Here is a 22653-nt window from a genome sequence, read left to right on the forward strand (position 1 = left end):
CTTCTTCACCAAAAAAAGTATGCGGCGATCATCCACCACTGTTGTCATCCGTGGACGCCCAGGCCTTTTTGAGTTCCCAAGCTCACCAGTCAATTCCTTTTTTCTCAGAATGTACCCGACTGTTGATTTTGCTACTCCAAGCATGTCTGCTATCTCTCTGATGGATTTTTTCTTTTTTTTCAGCCTCAGGATGTTCTGCTTCACCTCAATTGAGAGTTCCTTAGACCGCATGTTGTCTGGTCACAGCAACAGCTTCCAAATGCAAAACCACACACCTGTAATCAACCCCAGACCTTTTAACTACTTCATTGATTACAGGTTAATGAGGGAGACGCCTTCAGAGTTAATTGCAGCACTTAGAGTCCCTTGTCCAATTACTTTTGGTCCCTTGAAAAAGAGGAGGCTATGCATTACAGAGCTATGATTCCTAAACCCTTACTCCGATTTGGATGTGAAAACTCTCATATTGCAGATGGGAGTGTGCACTTTCAGCCCATATTCTATATATAATTGTATTTCTGAACATGTTTTTGTAAACAGCTAAAATAACAAAACTTGTGTCACTGTCCAAATATTTCTGGACCTAACTGTATATGCCACTGGTGTCCATCAATTACTGATAAGTCCCATTATACACAATGCAAATGTAAACATGTCCTAAAAAACTCTAGGACCAGGCAATAATGAATTGATGCATGAATTTTATATTATCTTATTCAGATGTATTATGTAAATCAAATAATGGCTAAAAGGCTTAACACAATTTATTGTATCAATAAAAATATTTCTATTTAAAAGATCTCATTCAGATACCAGTGATCTTTTCCATAGGTAAAAACATGGACCTCTATTCATCAGTGTTTTAGCTCCGATTTTCATCAGTATTTGGTCAGTGCATTAGTTTTTACTATAAGTGATGAATGGATGAAAAATGAATAAATTACCAATCTTCTAATGTTCTTTACATTGTTGAAGGGAATTTGTCAGTCAGATCAAGCCTCCTGAGATGTCTATATCAGCATGTAGGTCATAGGAAGCTGAATTAAATGATACCTTGATGTCTGATATAGTATGTCTTGTTTAAGACAAATTCACATGTTTCTTAATATGTAAATGAGCTGTTTAGATCTTTGGAGATACTGCCTCCAAATGATATTTTAATTTAAATTGGCGTTACAAATGTGAGACATGTAATTACTGACAGTTTGCTCTCCTGAACCACATTACTTAACACTAGTAATGCCCTCTTTTATTTATAATAAACTAAGAAGCACATTTTTGATGAGATCTATATCCAGCATATAGATCTTAACAATTCATTACGTATTGCTAAAAACGTGGATTTCGCTATCAAATTGCAAATACCAAGGTTTAATTTATTCAGTTTCTTATGACCTACATAGCCATATAGGAGGGTTCATCGGACTGACAGATTCCTTTTACTCACAAATAGCACACTAATTGCACAATGATGCCATCCATGTGCTGTCTGTGATTTCCACAGACTCGTCTAGGTAATTTTTGTCTGCAAAGCCTGCTTTACACCTTACGATCCAGCATACGATATCATATACGATCGTAACCGCCCCCATCGTATGTGCGGCACGTTCAACTTTTTGAATGTGCCGCACATACGAGTAACCCCCGTCACACGTACTTTCCCGTCCATACGACCTCGATGTGGGCGGCGAACATCCACTTCCTGGAGTGGGAGGGACGTTCAGCGTCACATTGACGTCAAACAGCAGCCGGCCAATAGAAGCAGAGGGGAGGAGCTGAGCGGGACGTAAACATCCCGCCCACCTCCTTCCTTCCACATTACCGGCCGGGAGGACGTAGGTAAGATCTGTTCATCGTTCCCAGGGTGTCACACACTGCAATGTGTGCTACCCCGGGTACGATGAACAATCTGATGTTCAATTCATGAGGAATGAACGACATGCATGCGATGAACGTTTTACCGTTCAATCGCAATCGCACGTAGCTGTTACACACTGCAATGTACCTTATGATGCCGGATGTGCGTCACTTACGACGTGACCCCACCGACACATTGTAAGATACATTGCAGCATGTAAAGCGGTCTTCACTTAGATAAAATATGGGCATGTCTCTGTGCACACAAAAACAGGAAGATGTGAATAGCACAGCAGACTTTAATGGATACACTTGTGAAAAGCATAAACGGAACAACGTGATTCTCAATAAGGCCGGATAGTGTCCATCTCATTAGTGTCTAACTGCCATGTGAGATCTTTCTACCCCAACTCACTTTTCTCTGTTTTATTGATATTTCTATTAACCTAAGTGTTATCGTTTTGAAAAAATTAATGACCAAATTTTTTGTATATTTATAAACGTGAATTTGTATGTGTTCACATTTGTTCATAGGCCTCTGCCTTTCAAAATATGTCTTTGCAAAACTCTGTGTTTGACCAGTGATCCTTTTTATGTTTGTGTACAATTGAAATAGCTCTGTTTTTCATTAGTGTTATAATTCCTGTCTATTTTTGGACCATTCATCTTTTTTTTACCATACATGTGAGATATGTTTATTCTTATATGCAAAAAAAAAACCTGTTTACAAGCTTCTACCATCTAAATAGCAATAAAAGGATAGCATTCGAAAGACACATGAATGGCATTCAAATACTATTTTTCTTGTTTCACTATCCCATTGACTTGCATGAGCAATTCCACATAAAAAAGTCATGTGAACATAGTGTAGACTATGCAAAGCATGTGTCCTACCCATGAAAAACACTACATGAAATATGGACATGTGATTGAGACTTTAGCATTACATATTAGACTTTTACAGTTTTTTTCACTCATTTTCCTTTTTTGTGTTGTAGTATTATTTGCCGTTCTTTTTGCCAAATACTTCAACAAGGCACACACAATTCGAGATTTTAACCTCATAAATTGTCCTTTTTTCTGCTTTGAACTGTTTTTGCAACTTTTTGGTGCCACACAAGATGAAGTACGCCTACGTCTGAGTAAATTAAACATTGACAAATCCCCAGGGCCAGATGGCATTAATCCACGAATATTGAGGGAATTGAGCTCCGTAATCGACAGACCGCTGTATCTCATCTTTTTAGACTCACTTGTAACGGGGTTGGTGCCTCAGGATTGGAGGATTGCTGATGTGGTACCGATATTTAAGAAAGGTAAGAGGGTAGATCCAGGCAACTACCGTCCAGTAAGCCTGACATCAGTAGTATGCAAAGTTTTTGAGGGCATTTTAAGGGATGACATGCAAAAATATATTGCAGAAAATAATATGATAACTGACAAACAGCATGGATTCATGAAAGATAAGTCGTGTCTAACCAACCTGTTGGGGTTCTATGAGGGGGTAAGTTCAAACCTGGATATTGGTAATGCAGCTGATGTGATTTATTTGGACTTTGCAAAGGCATTTGATACTGTACCACATAATAGCCTTATAGTAAAGCTCCAGAAGCAAGGACTAGGGGACACAATATGCAACTGGGTAAGGAATTGGCTAAAAGATAGGAAACAAAGAGTAGTCATAAATGGTACATTCTCTAAATGGGCTATAGTCAGCAGTGGGGTGCCGCAGGGATCTGTGCTTGGACCGATTCTTTTTACTCTCTTTATTAATGACCTTGTGGATGGGATTGATAGTACAGTGTCAGTCTTTGCCGATGACACCAAACTATGTAGGATATTAAAAACTGACCTGGATAGTACAATATTACAAAAAGATCTGGATAAGATGTCAGAATGGGCAGATACTTGGCAAATGAGATTTAATGTTGATAAATGTAAAGTAATGCACCTAGGACGGAGTAATCCTATAGCTGCGTATACATTAAATGGAAGTAAACTCGGGACTACAGAACAGGAGAAGGACTTGGGTATTCTCATTACAAATAAGCTGAGCAGCAGCACTCAATGTCAAGCAGCAGCTGCTAAAGCAAACAAGATTTTAGGGTGTATAAAAAGAGAGATTAGATCCCGTGATCCCAACGTATTGTTACCCCTCTATAAATCACTTGTAAGGCCACATCTGGAATACGGGATCCAGTTTTGGGCTCCACATTTTAAAAAGGACATTCAGAAGTTGGAGTCAGTTCAGAGGCGGGCAACTAAACTATTACAAGGAATGGAAGGCCTCCCATATGATGACAGGTTGAAAAAGTTAGATATGTTTAGCTTAGAAAAAAGACGTCTCAGAGGAGATCTCATTTATATGTATAAATACATGTGTGGTCAATATAAAGGACTGGCACATGACTTATTTCTTCCAAAAACAATACTAAGGACCAGGGGGCATTCACTGCGAGTGGAAGAAAAGCGATTCCGACACCTAAATAGGAAAGGGTTCTTTACAGTTAGAGCGGTCAGACTGTGGAATACACTACCACAAGAGGTAGTAATGGCAGATACTATAACAGCTTTTAAAAAAGGGCTGGATGATTTCCTCAGTACACAAAACATTGTTGGTTTTAAATGACTTAGTGACTAAATGTAGAACTGGTGGAGGAAGGTTGAACTAGATGGACCTAGGTCTTTTTTCAACCTAAGTAACTATGTAACTATGTAACTATGTAACGTCACACATTTTACAAAACAGAACAAAAATTGCATGAAAATACTGGTGTAGTCAAAATTACACCAGGGAAATACTGGAGTAGAGTTGCACCAAATGTTGTGACTTTTTAAAATATCGTATTTTATGAATCAGGTGAAAAGATCTGGAATCACTAAACTCCACCCACAAAATAGGAAACAAAAAGAATCAGGAAACACAAATAAAATTGACTTAAATAAAGCACAAATAGAATTATAAATTGGATACAAACTAAAAACTAGAGATGAGTAAACCTGAGGTTCAGTTTTCGAACCCAACACCAAATTTAAAATTTCGCAAGGTTCGGGTTTGTGGATCGGATGCGGTACATGCAAAGAAAACTCGTGCGAGAATCACTGTGCTCAGGTACACTTGAAGATCAGCCCTGTGTGAGCGACTTGCAGTGTTTGAACAGCTCGCTCTGAGGGTAACAAAAGAATGATCGGAGGTAGTGTTCAATAAAACAATGGAAAAACCACGCCCACCCTCCCCCCCGAAGTGATCTGCCTATGGCTGGCTGTATGTGGGAGGAGACTCCAACTGCCAATCAGTGACTTGATCCAAGGTTTAGGTCAAGTTCGATATCTGTGGTGCTAGGCTTGTTTGCTACCGGCAATCCAAACCTCCAAAGGCTCACTCATCTTTACTAAAAAAATCCCCACAAAATTAGACAAAAAAGAGGCACCAATAAAACAACTAATAAGTGTTGTAAAAAAAGATGCAAAACACTCATAATTCGACAAAACAAGCACAAATCAATTAAGGCCTCTGATCGAATCCCATTCTATACATTAGCCAAGTTTTTAAAGTTTTTATACCTTTACTTTTGTATCAAACTATATTTCTAAGATCAGCTAGCTATTCTTTATAAAAGAGGCATGTTGCAACATAGAAATACATATTATATGTTATTTTTTTAAGTAGCTAATATCTCCCACTCCTGATAAATTTATTTTTCATTTATAGTAACTTATGATAAAAAAAAAGAAAACAAAAATATTACCTAGTTTTAAACCAGCACATATGGAAGAAATTGAATATATAGCTCTTTAGCAATGTTACATATTTTGCTTTATTGCTTATCTGAAAAAAAAATCTAACAAATATTGCAATGCCACCAAAAAACTCAAATGGTTCTATTTCAGTATGCTTACAGTCAGCCAAAATAGTACAAAATACTACCAATAAAAGCAAACGACAGAACTCTGTTGGTATGCTTAAATGGATAATGGGCAGAAGCAGCCTGTACTGTTGGTTGGAATGAACAGTCATGCCACGTTAAATGTCCCATCTGTGCTACGTATTAGAAAGCAATATAAGGACAGGGTCCTCAGAATGATATCAGCTGCACAGATTAGAAGCCTGGTTTCTTTTCTGTTTCATTTTATCAGGTCTCTTCCTAAACATTAGATCTAGCACATTAATTTGTTGGTTCCAATTTGTTCTATTTTTAAAGAACCCAACATGTTATAATATAATACGTATGTCCTCTTCTGCATCCAGTACCTGAGGAGGGTTATAAAATGATAAAACAATGACATAATAATTACATTGTTCTTCAAATAAATATTTACCAATAAAGATGTTAAAGTTTTATATTTTTTTCTGGGTTACTAGAATGCTCAAGTCAGTATACAGCATACTATATAGTACAAAGGTATCGGTTTAGTAGATAACATTCACTTACAATGTAAAAATCCCTTAAGCAGTGCTCTGTACAGAAAAAGCAATCAGAGTATATCAGCTCCAAATAATAAACACTATAAAAAGTTTAAAAAAAGTTTTAAAGAATATGAAAAAATTGACCCCCTCATGCCCCTCACAAAAGTTCAAATCACCCCCCTTTTGCCCCATTGAAAATAAAACAATTTAAAAAATGAACAAAAGATATATATTTGGTATCGCCACTTTCAGAAATGCAAGATGTAACAAAATATAAAAAAAAATATTCTGATCGGTAAAGGGCGTAAAGAGAAAAAAATAAAAACATCAGAATTATGTTCTTTGGTTGCCGCAACATTTTCAATAAGGTCTCATCCAGACGACCGTTCCATCTGTCCTGTTAAATTCCTGTTTTTTTGCGGACCTACTGACAGGACCATCTTTTCAATGTCTTTTTTGTAGGATCGGATGGCACACGGAAGCACTTCGGATCGGATGCCATATGTTTGTTCCATTATTATCGAACATATCCTATTCTGTTCCATAATAACGGACCGTGACTCAATACAAGTCAATGGGTCTGCAAAATCCCCGGAAGCCACATGGAAGCAATTCCATGTGACTTCCGTCGGGTGCCCCTGCAGTCTGTGTCCTGCTCCCCCGCCAGCCCCGTGGCTGCTCACACTGCAGTGTGTCAATATCTGCCTGCACTGCAGTGTGTCAGCATCTGCCCACACAGCAGTGTGCGAGCAGCCGTGGGGATGATAAGCGTTGCCATCAGGAGGTTAGTAAAGTTCATTACCTGCAGTGATGAATTCCTGCAATCCTGACATCAGCGGTTGTCACTAACTTCTATGCCCACCGCATTCTCAGATCACCTCTTATGGGCGGCCCGAGACTGTGACTAGCAGTGAAGTCACAGGCTCCCGTGACACTTCGCTAATGAAAGCGACGGTCATTGAACTCAGTGACGAGTGCTGACGTCAGGAGTGCAGCGGCTTCCATCACCGCAGGTAATGTACCTCGCTAACCTCCTGAAGTCAGCGCTGGTCATGCCCTGCAGTGACCTGGGCTGACCTCATGATGTTAGCCCAGGTCACTGCACTGCTCTCCCAGCCAATGGGGAACATTCTGTTCTTCTTTGACTGGGACAGTGAGTATGGTTCGTCATGGGCCCTCTTATTGGATTATGCTGGACTGGGTTTGATTTTTCTTTCCAATAAATTGGTGAAAGAGGGAATGTTTTGGGGAGTGTTTTTTCAAATAAAAAGTTGTTTGTCATCAATTTTTTTTTACTACTGACTGGGTTAGTGATGTCGGGTATCTGATAGATGCCATGGCATCTCTAACACCAGGGATTGATGCCAGGTGACATTACACAGCTGGAAATAACTCCATATATTACCCCATTTGCCACCACACCAGGGCATCGGGATGAGCTGGAGAAAGCACCAGGATTGGCGCATCTAATGGATGTGCCACTTCGGGAGCGGCTGCAGCCTGCTATTTTTAGGCTGGGGGTCAAAGAAGCTCCCTAGTCTGAGAATACCAGACCACAGCTATCCTCTTTACCTCGGCTGGTGATCCAATTTTGGGGGACCCCACGTTTTTTGTTTTAAATTATTTATTTAATTTAAAATAACAGCGTGGGGTGCCCTCTTTTTTGGATTACCAGCCAAGGTGAAGCTGCCAGCTGTGGTCTGCAGGCTGCAGCCGTCTACTTTTCCCAAGCTGGCTACAAAAGATAGGGTGGACCCAACGTCATTTTTTTAATTATTTATTTATTTTTTGGCGAAATAAAAGGCTAAGCACCCTTTAGTGCCATATGAAAGGCACTAAAGGGTGCAAGATTACAAAATGCTGGGGAGTGGGACATTATATGTCTTTCTCATTTATTATCTATCTAACCCTCTAGCTATGCCTTTATCTATCCCTCTATTCATTCATTCATTTATTTATTTATCCTTCCCTCTCTCTATTTATCCCTCTTTATATCTCTCTGTCTCTATCTATCCCTCTATCTATCTATATATCTATCTATCTATCCCTCTATCTATCTATATATCTATCTATCTATCCCTCTATCTATCTATATCTATCTATTTATCTATTTAGCTGCTTCAGGGTTTTTTGCGGTCCACAAAAAAACCCGGAAGACACATGAATGACACACGGATGACACACGGCCCATATACGGAACGGAATGGATGTCACATGGATGTATCCGTGAAAAAACAGGAACATTTTTTGTGGACCGAAAAAATGGGACAGACATGTGAATGTAGCCTAAAATGCAATTAAAGGATAACAAAACATCACATCTATCTAAAAATGGTATAATTGAAAACACCAGCTCAGGATGCAAAAAATAGCCATCACTGAGCGCCAGATCCTGAAAAATGAGAACAAAAGTACAATTTTTTTTATATGTATTTATTTTTTTTAAATATCTGGGGGGGGGGGGGGGTTCACCAATTAAATGAAAAAAATATATGGCACTTGGAAGAAAGGGAGGAAAAAGTTGAACACTGAAAAACGCTGGGTGGTTAAGAGATAAATGAATAGATAGATAGATAATGGATTGATAGATAGACAGATGGATAGAGGGATAGATAGATAGATGGATAGATAGAGGGATATATATAGAGAGTAAAATAAGTATTGAACACGTAACCAGTTTTCAAAGTAAATTTATTCTATAGAATATATATAATATGAATTTCTCACCAGATGCTGGTGACATCTCATCCAATCAACACAGACAAAGAAATTAAACCAGAGATGTCTATAAATTAAGTTATGTGTCATAATGAGAAAGTACACAGGGAAAAAGTTTTGAACACGCTTGCTGAAATTTATTTATACTACTAAAGTTTCCAGTGAGAACAGTTAGGGCCATAATAAGAAAAATGTAAACAACATAATTTTGCCAAAAACTGACCACGACTAGGTGTGCCCTGCAAGATTTCAGACAGAGGAGTAAAAACAGCTATTAAAAGACTTGTGCAAGAGCCAATGCCCATTTGTGGAGAGACACAGAAAGACATGGAATCTGCAGGTATTATTATTTTAAAGAAAACAATAAGTAATGCACTCAAACTCCATGGTCTGTATACATGCTCACCACACAAGACTCCATTGCTGAACAAAAAGCATGTTCAAGCACATTTAGAATTTGCTGAACAATATTTAAACAAGTCTGTGAAATACTCGAATATAATTTGGTCACATGAGAGCAAAATTGAACTCTTTGGATGCGATAATGCACTCCATGATTGGAGACAAAAGGTACTGTATATCACCCCCCAAAACATCATCCCAACAGTGAAGCTTGGAGGTGGGAACATGATGGTGTGGGTCTGTTTTCCTGCATATGGCACTGTGGAAACTTCATATTGATATGAGATTTTTGCCAAAAATTTGCTGTCATCTACCAGGATGATGATGATGATGATGAAACGAGGGTGGACATTTCAGCAAAATAGTAATTCCAAACACACAGCCAAGGAAACTCTCAATTAGTTTGAAAGAAAGAAAATAAAGCTGCTAGAATGGCCAAACCAGTCACCTGACCTAAAGCCAATAGAAAAAGTATGGAAGGAACTAAAGCTCAGAGTTCATAGAAGGAGCCCACAGAAGCTTCATGAATTTAAGAGTGTTTGTGTGCACGACTTATCCAAAATCACAGCTGAACAATGTATGTGTCTTGTTTCGCCATACTATAGGCAGCATCTTGAAAATGTTATTACTAGTGATGGGTAAGCATGTTTGCTACTGCTCGGTGCTCGATCAAGCATTAGTGTGTTCGAGTCACTTATGGGGGAGCTCTACTATTTAAGCACATCAGGGGCTCTCCAAACGTGACATGGTGTTCGCTATTGATTCCAGCTAATATTGAGTTAAAAAGTCAAATGGCACTCCTTCTTTTCCTGTCCTGTTGTGCACCCAAACAGTTTATTTTCACCCCATATGAGATATTGGCATACTCAGGAGAAATTGCCCAATAAATTGTGTTGTGCATTTCTCCTATTGTTATTGTAAAAATGCAAAATTTGGGGCTAAAGTAAGATTTTTGTTGGAAAAAGTAAACTACATTTTTTCCTTCCACATTGCTTTAGTTCCTGTGAAGCACTTAAAGGCTTAATAAACTTCTTGGATGTTATTTTGAGTATTTTGATTGGTGCAGATTTTAGAATGGTGTCACTTTTGGGTATTTTCTGTTACCTAGATCTCTCAAAGTCACATCAAATGTGATGTTGTCATGCTAGATACGGGGAGGTACTGAGCGAATGGCAAAAGGGAGTATGTAAGCACATAGAGAATACTGATAGTTTGCAGCTGGATGGAAGGAGGATTCTGTTGGATCTAAAGGGGAAGAGATGAAAATCCAGTAGGAAAGCTACCTAAAGCAATAAATACTGAAGGCAGGAACAATAGAAAGTCAGGGAGCATTTTGCACAGGCAAACACTGTGACCTTCTATCGCCATAAACCTCATGACTGTCTGTCACCTGTGATATACCCGTGACAGATGTGGTCCTTAAAAAATGGTTTTGTAAATTTTGTTGGAGAAGTGAAAAAAGACCCAATGGCCACTTTTTTTTTAAATAAAGGTTGTGATTGAAAAACAAACACCTTATTTAAACAATAGGTCAATTTCTGATGACAGATTCCTTTTAAATTTTGTTTCTACCTGTAACCCCTTAACGACCTTGGGCCATACTGGTACGTCCTAAGTCATGTCCGGGTAATCACCGTCGGGTGCTGCGGTGAGCCTGCAGTGATTCCCGCACATGTCTTCTGATTTGAACAGCAGATATGTGTTCCTTGCAGGTGCAGGTGGATCCACGATCCACCCGCACCTGTTAACCCCTTAAATCGTGCTGTCAAAATCTGACAGCATGATTTAAATGCCCTCCGAGGTAAATGTGCACTTACCCGACTCCATCGGTGGTGCCATGATGTCATCACTGTGAGCCGATGGTTGCCATGGTAGCATAGGGTCATGTGATGACTCATGTAGCTCACATGACTAACTTCCTGTAACAGCCAGCTGTGTGCTGCCTGTTACAAGACATCAGCATTTCTGGTGATCTCAGCTATGTAGCTATGAGCAACAGAAATTAATGAGTGATCAGACTGATGATTCTTATAGTTCCCTAGGGGGACTAGTAAAATAAAAAAAGTGAAGAAAAGTTTTAAAAAATAAAAAAAAAAATACCTAAAAGTTCAAATCACCCCCCTTTTCGCCCCATTGAAAATTAAAGGGTTAAAAAAAATTAAAAAATATACAGAAATGTGATATCACCGCATTCAGAAATGCCCGATCTATCAAAATATAAAATCAATTAATCTAATCAGTAAACAGCGTAGAGGCAAAGAATTCCAAACACCAAAATTACGCTTTTTGGCCATCGCAAATTTTGCGCAAAATGCAATAACAGTCAATCAAAAGGTAGCATCTGTGCAAAGATCGTACCATTAAAAATATCAGCTCAAAATGCAAAAAATAAGCTGTCACTGAGCCATAGATCCCAAAAAATTAGAACGCTACAGGTTGCGGAAAATGGCACAAAAAGTCCACCACTTTTTTTGGAAAAAGTTCTGAATTTTTTTAACCACTTAGAAAAAAGTAAACCTATACATGTTTGGTGTCTATAAACTCATACCGACCTGAGGCATCTCACCAACATGTCAGTTTTACCATATAGTGAACATAGTAAATATAATATCTCAAAAACAATCGTGCACTCACTTTTTTTGCAATATTTATGCACTTGTAATTTTTTTGCCGTTTTCCAGTCCATTATCTGGTAAAATGTATGGTTTAATTTAAAAGTACAACTTGTCCCGGAAAAAAAATGAACCCTCATATGGCGAGATTGAAGGAAACATAAAAAAGTTACGGCTCTTGGAAGAAGGGGAGCAAAAAGAACCCAAAAAACAGAAAATGGAAAATCGGCCTGGAGTAAAGGGGTTAAACCTTTTTAATGTATAATGTCCTAATGCACGTCATGTAACTTTGCACAGGGAAGGAAAATATTAAATTATGTTAAATAATAAAGTTTTTTTGAAACTTGTAACCAGTTCTTAAATAGATTTACTAAGATCCTGACATACTTGTCCAAGATGGTGAAGTACACTACATACAGTATACACTTCACCACACATGAATGCTGTAGCTAATTATTGTAGCCAACAGTGACTGTTGAGGAAGGTAAGCAAGAGCAGTTCTGGAAAAACATGGGAATTTACTTTTTGCATTTCAGTCTTTTAGAGAAATTCCTAAGAAACGTGGTAAGCGCCTTAAATAATTATTTGATTGTTTTCTGGCAGTTGTACTGGTTTTGGATAAGGAATACTACTTGGTCCTCCCATGGTCCTTTAAAACTGAATTTGCTAAGCTTAAGATCATTATATGGTTCTATGATGATCTAAATACGGTTAAATTAAACATAGTGGTATTGCAATTAATATAAGAATGTTAATATATTAGCATATTTCAGATGCTTCAAATCAGCTGTGCTTCTAAAATTAAATTTTCTATTTCTCTTGCATACAATTATTATAACTCAAATCTGTTGCCATTTTTCCACAATTTTTCATTGTAACAGATTTATAAAATGGATCACTCAAGTGCAAATTACAAGTTTTATCTTGCTTTAAAAAGCTTAAAAGGTACTTAAAGAATTAATTCAACTTTCCATATCACATAATCAAGTCACGTATCCCTCATACCTATTCTTTGTCACCTTTTAAATATTCAAGACCCTCTACTATATCTAAAAAGGTTCCCTTTTCTATGAGCTGTCACAATAGCCAGGTAAATGAACCTGAATCATAACAGCTGAAAGGTAGTAAAAAACTAAGACTTTCCTGAATTTTTAAATTAATTTCAGTCTTCTTAGAAACAATATTTTTTAAAATATAAATAGTATACAGTTCAATAATATAATAGATTAATTAATCACATAATGGAATAGCGACTTCACATCAAGGATAGTAACACATACTGTAAATTGTAAATAAATATGAAATTAGATACAGTAAAGAAGATAATTTAATGATAAAGGATATAGCAATCAGCCAAAGCTTAAAACCAGCAGCTCCTGAACCTCCTGCTGAGCACGCACAATTTACATGTCCACACTAGAAAGAACTATTGTCTTGCTGACACATTACAGATTTTTTCCTTCACTGTAACAATATCTCCAAAATTAAAATTTATTTCACAAACGGTCAACCTTTGTAACCTCCATATAATCGAAATGTTCCCCATTCTAGCCTCCATAGTCATTCTGTATCCCAAACAGTATAATGTCCTACTTTCTAACCACTATACATTGTACTGTATAGTCCTCCATTCCGGCCTTGATACAGTCATAAAGGTCCTGATTCTTGCACCCTATACAAATAATGAATTTCCAATGATGACCCCCATACCTAAAATCTCTCATTCTACAGTTATCACTGCACTTGAAAAAACAATTATGCTAAGTAAAGTTATATAGAAGTTTATTTATAATTATATTTCCTTTAATTTAGTTTAATATATATAATTTTCTATTCCCGGACAATCCCTTTAAAGTATGTTTAAAAGGAAACTGTCATGTAAAAAATGCTATTAACCTACAGAGATGTTTATCTGCTGATAAGTCGAATTCTGATGCTGTGCTGTTCTTGAGAGCCCCACTGCTGGGAGGAAAAACTATTTATTCCTCCTGGCAGCCTCTGGCTTTCAGTCATAGAGGCATGGTCAGAGCAGTTTCAGTCATCCTTCAGTACATGGTGAGCCGTGACAGAGCCCTGGCATTGACTGACAACCAACTCATCACTGATGCAATGCAAAGACAGCTGTCAGCTTACCATGTACTGAGGGGTGACTGAAACTGCTCAAATCACGCCTCTGTGACTGAAAGCCTGAGGCTGCTGGGAGGAAAAATGATAATTTTCTCCCAGCAGCAGTGCTCTCAGTTCAGTGACCACACAGCATAATAACACTATTAACCTGTAGATTAACCTGATATCTGCTGTTTTGTAGCCTTTTTTACATAACAGATTTCCTTAAATGCAAATATGGACCCCATACCAGCTGTACACTATTCTGGTAACTATATTTATCTATATTTATAAATGTTATATCACTTCAAAATGCCTAACAGCCTAATAAACATTTTAAAGGGAAAACAGGAGTTGTTACTTTTTATGTTGTTATTTTTTATACTATGATAACAGAGTTTATCTTTGAAATAAACTAACATTCTGTGTGTGAGATGTTTTATTTTAAAGTTTATGCTATGACTCAGAGTAAATAATATCACATGCTTGTAACATTAAGTTACCTGTAAGTGGAATCTGGTTGGTTACTATATGTTGCTCTGATAAGAAGTCTGTTAACATTTGCCATCACTGTCATGAAGTCCTTTCTGCTGACTTGATGACCTGTTGAATGCATTTTGAAGAATTCTGGACGCAGTAACACTCTTTCTGTATGCTCTTCAAATGGTTGTAGGTAAGTTTCATCTTGTATGGTACTAATCGATATTCCGTTCCCCTGCAAATATTTTTAAATGTATTACAATTTGTAAAACAATAAGCACAAGTTAAACATTTTACCCTTTTCTCTGTAAAGTTCAGGGTCTGTTCTGGATACCCAGTGTCCATGCACAGACTCCAAACAAAGACTTTTCAGGTACAGCCGTGTAACTGTTCAGGTTCGACCACCCAGATAATGATAGAAATTAAGAAAAATAGGAAAAAGAAAGAAAAAAAGGCATAAAGCAGGAGTTTTATACTTACCAACCTTACCCGAGGCTGTCACATTGCTTCCAGGTCCGCTCAATAACTCTAATACATATTCACTACTTCCCCCACCCACCAGCAGTCACTGTGTCTCTGATTGGTTGCAGTCAGACTGCACTCCAACCCTGTGTGATAGCGTCTGTGATTGGTTGAAATCACACATGCTGCCTACGTCCCTATAGTGGTTTAGAAATAAATAAAAAAATTGGTGTAGGGTATATTGTAATACCCAGCACAGATAAAGCATATGGCTACAGGCTGCAGCCCACAGCCATGTGCTTATCTTGGCTTTGTATCAACATACGATGGACCCTATACGGCTCTTTTTAAATGATTTAAATAAATAACTTTTTAAAAATGGTGTACGGTTCCCCCCATTTTTGATACCCAGCCACTAAACTGCCATTAAGCCATAGATTAGTATTGTGAGGCATCTATGAGACCCCCTATTATTAATCTGTGAGTAAAAAGAAATAAACACAAACACCCAAAAAATCCTTTATTTGAAAAAAATACCAAAAATAACCACCTTCTTTCACCCCTTTATTAACCCCCAAAACACCCAGGTCCAACGTAATCCACACGAAGTCCAATGACGATCCAGACTCCGCTACATCCTGAAGTGGCAACACGCGGGAACAGAACATGACTGTCCACTGCGGCTGCAGGCACAGACTGACTGAGCCACATGTGTGAGCAGTGATGTCATGAATTTATCTGTGACCACAGTTTGAAGTTCCCTTTCTTATCTATTGCAGCAGTGTATACCATTGCATATAGGCTGTATCCATGGATCCTCTGGACAGCTTACTGGATGGTGTATTCTGTGGAATGGTTCCCTTTGTAATCAGAAGGGACTATAACCATTATATTGCTGGCATACCAGGGAAGCCAGTTGTAATGGAGCATACCCAATTTTTGGACATCAATTATATCTGACCTTTAGCCTCCTGATGAGCCTGATACTTCTGTACCCCGGAAGAAAAAAGGGGGTGAAACACGTTGAGGCATACATGCTTGACTGCCTGTTTCTAACACAATTTTTCAAAATTTTTACCAGTAGAATACTTGTCATCTGTTTTATATCCATATTATTCTTGTATCAAGACTCCTCTGTTGTCCTGTATCCCAAGGTTACAGTCTATGGATACATTATCTATTAACTAGGGACAGCGAGGGGAAGCCATTGTAGAATGGGGACACCATTGTTTACATTAAGGTGTTAAGCTTCCATTGGTGTGCAGGCGAGAGCTCCCTAGGGTATAGGTTTAGCACCATAGCATGGCTCTGGTGTTTACACTTCTTTTTATATTGCACTGTTATTTGCCCTTTTCTTGTATGGGTATGATTTGTAATTCCCTTCTTTTAAAGAATTATTAAAAGTTATGTCTTAAAATCTTTCAGGTTGTTTTCATGATTTACAGTTTGAAGTTCCCACGGTGCCACACCTCCATGTAAATTCACCTCATGTGAACTGATTAACCTCAGTGACCTCACCTCAGGTGAACTGTGTTCAATGAAACCAGCATCTCCAGGCAGAAAAATACGTTTTTTTGCCCCAAAATGCAGATTTGGTGGTGAAATTTCTACACCAAATTCCTGCACCATATCTGCATCTCTTGGCAAAAAACCCTTGGTTTTCTGCAAGGAGAGGAAGGTCTGATTGAATGTGGTTTACCTGAGGTGTGTTCAGTGAGTTCAATCAGTTTACCTTAGGTGAACTTTCATCTGGTCCCAGGTGGGGTACTATGGGAACCTCCAGCTGTGAACGCACATAAATTCAATGATGTCACCACTGACAATTGCGGCTCATTCAGTCTCTGCCTGCAACTGCAGTGGGCAGTCATGTTCTGTGCTTGCACGCTGTGAATTCAGTATGTAGCAGAATCAAGATTGTCATGTGACCTCGTGTGCATTACGTCGGACCTGGGTGTTTGGGGAGTTAATAAATGAGTTAAAGAGGGTGGGGTTTTTTGTATTATATTTAAAATAAAGGAATTTTTTGGTGTTTGTTTTTATTTCTTTTTACTTACAGGATTATTAATCGGGGGTGTAGTAGACCCTACCTATTACTAATCTAGGGCTTGGTGCAGCTGTGATCTTTCATTAAACCTTTATAGTACCCCAATTGCTTCTGCACCAGGACAAAGAGGATGAGCTGGGTAAAATGCAGGGGTTGTCACATCTAATGCATGCAACAATTCTGGGTGGCTGAAGGCTGCTATTTTTTGGCTGGGGGAGCCAAATAGCCATGGGTCTCCACAGCCTGAGAATAACAGCCCCCAGCTGTGGGCTTTATCTTGGCTGGATATCAAAATTAAAGGGGACTGCATGTTGTTTTTTAAAATTATTTATTTAAATAATATTAAAATATGCTGCATGGGGACCCTCTTATTTTGCTACACAACCAAAATATGCACACTGCTTGGAGCTGCAGCCTGTAGTGATATACTTTATCTGCACTGGGAATCACAATATGAGGGGACCCTATACCAATTTTTTTATTTATTTTTACATCACTAGAGGGATACAGACAGCATTTTTGATTCTAATCAATCACAGAAACTTACACAGTGTGAGGGTATAGTCTGACTGCAACCAATAAGAGATGACGGGACTTCCAGTGGGTGGGGATGTAGTGAATATGTATGAGGGTTAATGAGGAGACCTACAAGCAATGTGACAGCCGGTCAGTGGAAGGTTTGTAAGTATAATGTTCAGCTATTTTTACCACCATTTTAATGTTCTGGTCCCCATAGATTTATATGGGCTTTGTCATCCAGGCAGATGTTAAGTCCAGCTGGACCCGCTGAAAACGAACATCTGCAGGTTCGCCCATCTCTACAAATTAGAATTATAATTTAGTTAATGGGCCAAAAATGTAGAATCCCTTGGAAAAAGTTCTGACAAATTAACACTTGGGAGAATTTATCCAGCTAAATATTCCAGAATTATGGAGCACTTTATACTAAAAATTGTCTTTCATGATTTGCACCATATATATTATATGTTTTAGTCACATTCTGGGCCTAGACCATGAAAGGCCATGATAAAGTAATTTATTATTTGAAAAATCTCACCTGAATAATGATGCTTGGATAATCTGTGAACTCCTCAGCATTTTCATTAATAGACGTGTCATAGGAGATTGTATATGTTAAATATCCTCCCACTGCGGTAACCTACATGAGATCAAAATTAATTAATTAGACTTTGTTTTTTTTCACAAGTGTTGACCTTTCATTCTGTTCTTATATTTCACTGATATTAATTGATTCCTTTTTGACTAATGATTAAAGGGAACCAACCACCAGGATTTAGCTATATAAAGTAAAGGCAGTACCATTCTTGCACGAGGATGCTGAATCCAAGCATACCTTTCGTTGAAAGATCAGATGTTTGATTGCTGAAATATCTCAACCTCTTCACGACACATGACGTACTGGGTACGTCATGGATCGTGTGAGGTTAATCCCCGCCCCCTGCCATGGGCAGTCCGTAGCGATCCGCATACATGTCAGCTGATTTCAACAGCTGACTTGTGTGCCTGCCAGGCAGAAGTGGAATTGCGCGTCACCTGTGCCTATTAACTCCTTACATCTTGCTGTCAAAATCTGACAGCAAGATGTAACAGCGCGCAGCGAGAAGCATTAATTTACCCAGCACCATCGGAAGTCACGTGACGTGATCACATAACTTCCAATGGTTGCCATGGTAGCACCCAGGTTGAACTTGGGGACCTGCCAGCTTGGTAAGCCATCTTGCCTCTGTTACGCCATGCATTGAGACCTTTCTTACCTCTTTGCTGGCAACTTCTGCACTTGCATCTGGGCAATTAGCTGCCTATCTAGGCACTTGTGCAGATCACTTTGAGATCTGGTATCCTTTCCTGGGTGACATGGGGTTTCTTCCCCTTCATCACTTCTCACATCCTGGTTTCTCATTGATTATTATCTATGTTATACCCTATGAATATATCTAAAATAAAATGTTTATACATTTCAATCACGACTGTTTCTTGGGTATCTTCATACTTGGTAAATTTAAAGACTCTTTAATCTAAGATTTCAGCGTGTGTGAGTAAAGCAGCTTTACTCCAGAACTCAGCTGTGTAGCTGTTTTACTATATAATGAACATGGTGAAAAAAATATCCCAAAAACTATTGTGCGATTGCACTTTTTTTTGCAGTTTTTCCATACTTGAAATTTGTTTTGCTGTTTTCCAGTGCACTATATGGTAAAACTTATAGTTTCATTTAAAAGTACAGCTTGTCCTGCAAAAAACAAGCCTTTATATGGCAAGATTGAAGGAAAAATAAAAAAAAGTTATGGCTCTTGGAAGAAGGGGAGAAAAAAAAAAAAGGAAAATCCCTCGGGGGTGAAGGGGTTAATCAAAAGTTGCAGAAATGCACTGTACCTTTGATTACTGTGTGCATTGGGGATGGGCCTTTGTGAATTGGGTCCTCAGTGTATATATTCTCCTGCATTCTCTATGGTGCAATTTTATTGAAGACACTGCGGAGAAGACTATGAGTTGCTTTGGCGTATATACAGATGTAGAAAAAAATGAAATCTGCACATCGCCCCTGCCGTACATAGTCTTTAAAAAGACGCCAGAGATCACGGTGCATGCATGCAAGGACTCCAGCGTCATTTTAATGAAGACGTAATTACTGTGGCAATGCGCACACGCCGCCAAAAGCAGCAATAGCGGCATGGCGTGATAGTTAAAGAAAGAAAGGGGTCAAGCCATATAGGAGGCAGTTAGATGAACATAAACAAAGAACCCAACCCACAAAGGCCCCCACCACTGCACAAAAGATATGCTTGGATTCAGCATCCTAGTGCCAGTATGGCACTGCCTTTACTTTAGCAAAATCCTGGTGGTTGGTTCACCTAAAAGACATGTTAAACTTAAAAAGCAAACAGAAAATCCATACAAAGGGACATTGTTATTACCAATGTTATTAAAACTCTTCTTGCATTTCTTTGCAAATCCATTTTTATGACAATACTTGAGTCTAAAGGCCACTTTACACACAGAGATAAATCTTTGGCAGATCTGTGGTTGCAGTGAAATTGTGGACAATCAGTGCCAGGTTTGTGGCTGTGTACAAATGGAACAATATGTCCATGATTTCACTGCAACCACAGATCTGCCAAAGATTTATCTCTGTGTGTGACGGGCCTTTACTTTAAGAAATCATAAACCTTTTAAATTTTCTGTGAAATAAGACAATCACTGTAAATATAAAACATTTCTCCTTCACAACTTATCAATATTGGAATTTTGCATCAAATCAAGGGTTTTTTGCAAGAAATCTGGCATAAAACACTAAGATAAGTCAAACATTTTTTGCACTAATCAAGGTTGCTCAAACATTTTGAAAGATATGGTGCTTTCATGCCTGTTTAACCCAGTTAAACTCAAAATGCACAGAGCTAGGGTGGAACGGCGGCATGATGCCGAAGCTCTTCTAATTTATAAGATTTGACGTACTTTACTCCAGAAATCTTAATCCAATATGTAACTGGAATACGTTTTGTAAACAGGTAGAAGGAGGCACACAGCACTTTTCAGAAGCACTTGATGCATTAGGCGGCATGCACTTTTAATAAATCAGGAGTGCCTGACTCACCCCCCTCCACCTACCTCACTCAAGACTGATGTTGTTCAGGCCAGTCTATTTGAGTTGGGGCTTTTGTGTCCACAAGAAAAACATAACTCTACTATTAGTGTTATAGGTTATTTTTTATCCATTTTTTGTTTCATGCACCTTATTGCTACCATTCATGTGCCATCTGTTTTTTAAAACCACTAAAGAAACTCATAAGGTGTCACAAGTCAAAGCAAATTCTAACAAGCCAATCAGAAAGAGGTTTACTAAATCCTCTGTCAGCTAATCCATGAAAAACAGTCAACACAAATATGGTGTAATGCTACCACCAGGGGGATGCAGGTACACAGGAGAGATGTAGAGGTACTAGGTGAAATGCGGTGTCTGCCCACTAGATGTCACCAGTATCTAGACGGGAAGGTAGCATAATGGTACAAGCTTAGAGTAAGAGCCGGGAAGTCACATCAGTGCAAAGGAGGAAGTCGAGCCGAAGTCACATGGAAGTCTAAGGTCAGTAGCTGGGAGGTAACGTCAGGTACATATGGGGAGCAGAACTGTACTCAGAGAATAAGCTGAGGTCAGAAGCCAAAGGGGAATGTAAGTACAAAAGGTGGGGAAGCGGGACTGAGGGAACCAGACAAACGGAGGGTCAGGAAGCCAGGGAGCACAGACAAGACGGACGGAGCAGAGGACAGGGAGAGGAATCAGGGTAGTGGGACGAAGTTCAGAATGAACTCACGGGAATCAGAAGTGAACACTGCAGAGCAGGAACTATCACTGGCGAAGTTCCAGTGGAAACAGCCCACAGATAAAGTAAGGTGATTACCGGAATGGAATACAAACAACTGTGTAATAGACAAAACTTATTGGCTCTGCAAAGAGCAGAGCAAAAGGTGAATAGTGAAATATGGCCTTAATCAGGTATAGACACAGACACAAGAGGACCCCTGTGCAAGAACAGTGTACAGGCCCATTGCAGACCAATAACTCAACATAATGCACCAGTTTATGTGTCTGTAACAGAATCTGCCTGCTGCTTTGGTGCTGGAAGTCTACTCCTTGCCTCCTAGGCTAATGTGCCCAACCCTTGAATTTTGTGCTGTCCACTGTTTCTGTGAATCCATTAATCTGAATGGTTAAGTTTGGTTTTCAAAATGGACCAGAATGTAACACGAAGAATCAAAATAAATGATCTAGCATCCTGATGTGAGATAAATATCCTTGAACTTTTATTATGGATGTGTAATAAATATTCTTTAAAGACTTAGAGCACTGACACTTTTCAAAAATTCAAAGTGTCCTTATTCACAGCAGAACCTGTTCAAGTTGGAGGTGAAACCTTTTTCCTACTGAAATGAGAGTAGAACATATCTCAGATTCCTGCCTGCAGACCATCAGCCATTTAAAACAATTGGACATGCTAGTAGCCCTATTGAATAGAATCACTTTGCTTGCCAACTGGCAACAAGGACAGCCCACAGAGGATAAACACTGTCATGTCAATAAGGTCTATGGTCAAATTCTAGTATCAAAAGAGTATCAGAAATAAGATACAGCGTAATCCTGCGAGATTCGACTTTGAGTATAATAGTGTGACTGAATCTTTTTAATTCTAAGCATTATTCTAAATAATTTAATAGACATACACAACATCAAACTGTGTTTGATAATCCTCCATGGGTAGATAGGATTATTTAGTGCACTGCATGTAAAACAAGTGATTAAATAGGTAAAAAGCTGCAGCATGCTGCATTTTAAGATTGAGTAATGAATATTTTGATCTGTGAGTTGAGAGCTCAGACCTCATATTTAATACAGGACATATAAAAAATGCAAAGTACTAGATAGGTTTGCCTGTTATGAATCACACAGTTATGCATGACAGAGGAGGTCAAGCAACCATATATCTTTAGCCGATTCAAATAAAAAATGATATACACCAAGGGTTCAGAATTGTTTAACATTCATT

The 22653-nt window shown here is 38.5% G+C and overlaps 1 protein-coding gene across 6 annotated transcripts in view; it reads right to left on the bottom strand.

Moving 5' to 3' along the window:
* The window catches only part of LAMA2 (laminin subunit alpha 2), a 1231414-nt gene that overhangs the window by 619680 nt on the left and 589081 nt on the right, over positions 1-22653 (bottom strand). For all 6 annotated transcript variants that reach the window (XM_075339908.1, XM_075339907.1, XM_075339906.1 and 3 more), the window contains exons 13-14: positions 18147-18248; positions 14607-14818 (exon numbers count right to left, since the gene is read on the bottom strand). In XM_075339908.1, the coding sequence (XP_075196023.1) occupies positions 14607-14818; positions 18147-18248 (314 nt within the window). The remainder of the gene's footprint in view (positions 1-14606; positions 14819-18146; positions 18249-22653) is intronic.

This window comes from Anomaloglossus baeobatrachus, chromosome 3, assembly GCF_048569485.1.
Source record: "Anomaloglossus baeobatrachus isolate aAnoBae1 chromosome 3, aAnoBae1.hap1, whole genome shotgun sequence".
In the NCBI taxonomy this organism is placed as follows: domain Eukaryota; kingdom Metazoa; phylum Chordata; class Amphibia; order Anura; family Aromobatidae; genus Anomaloglossus; species Anomaloglossus baeobatrachus.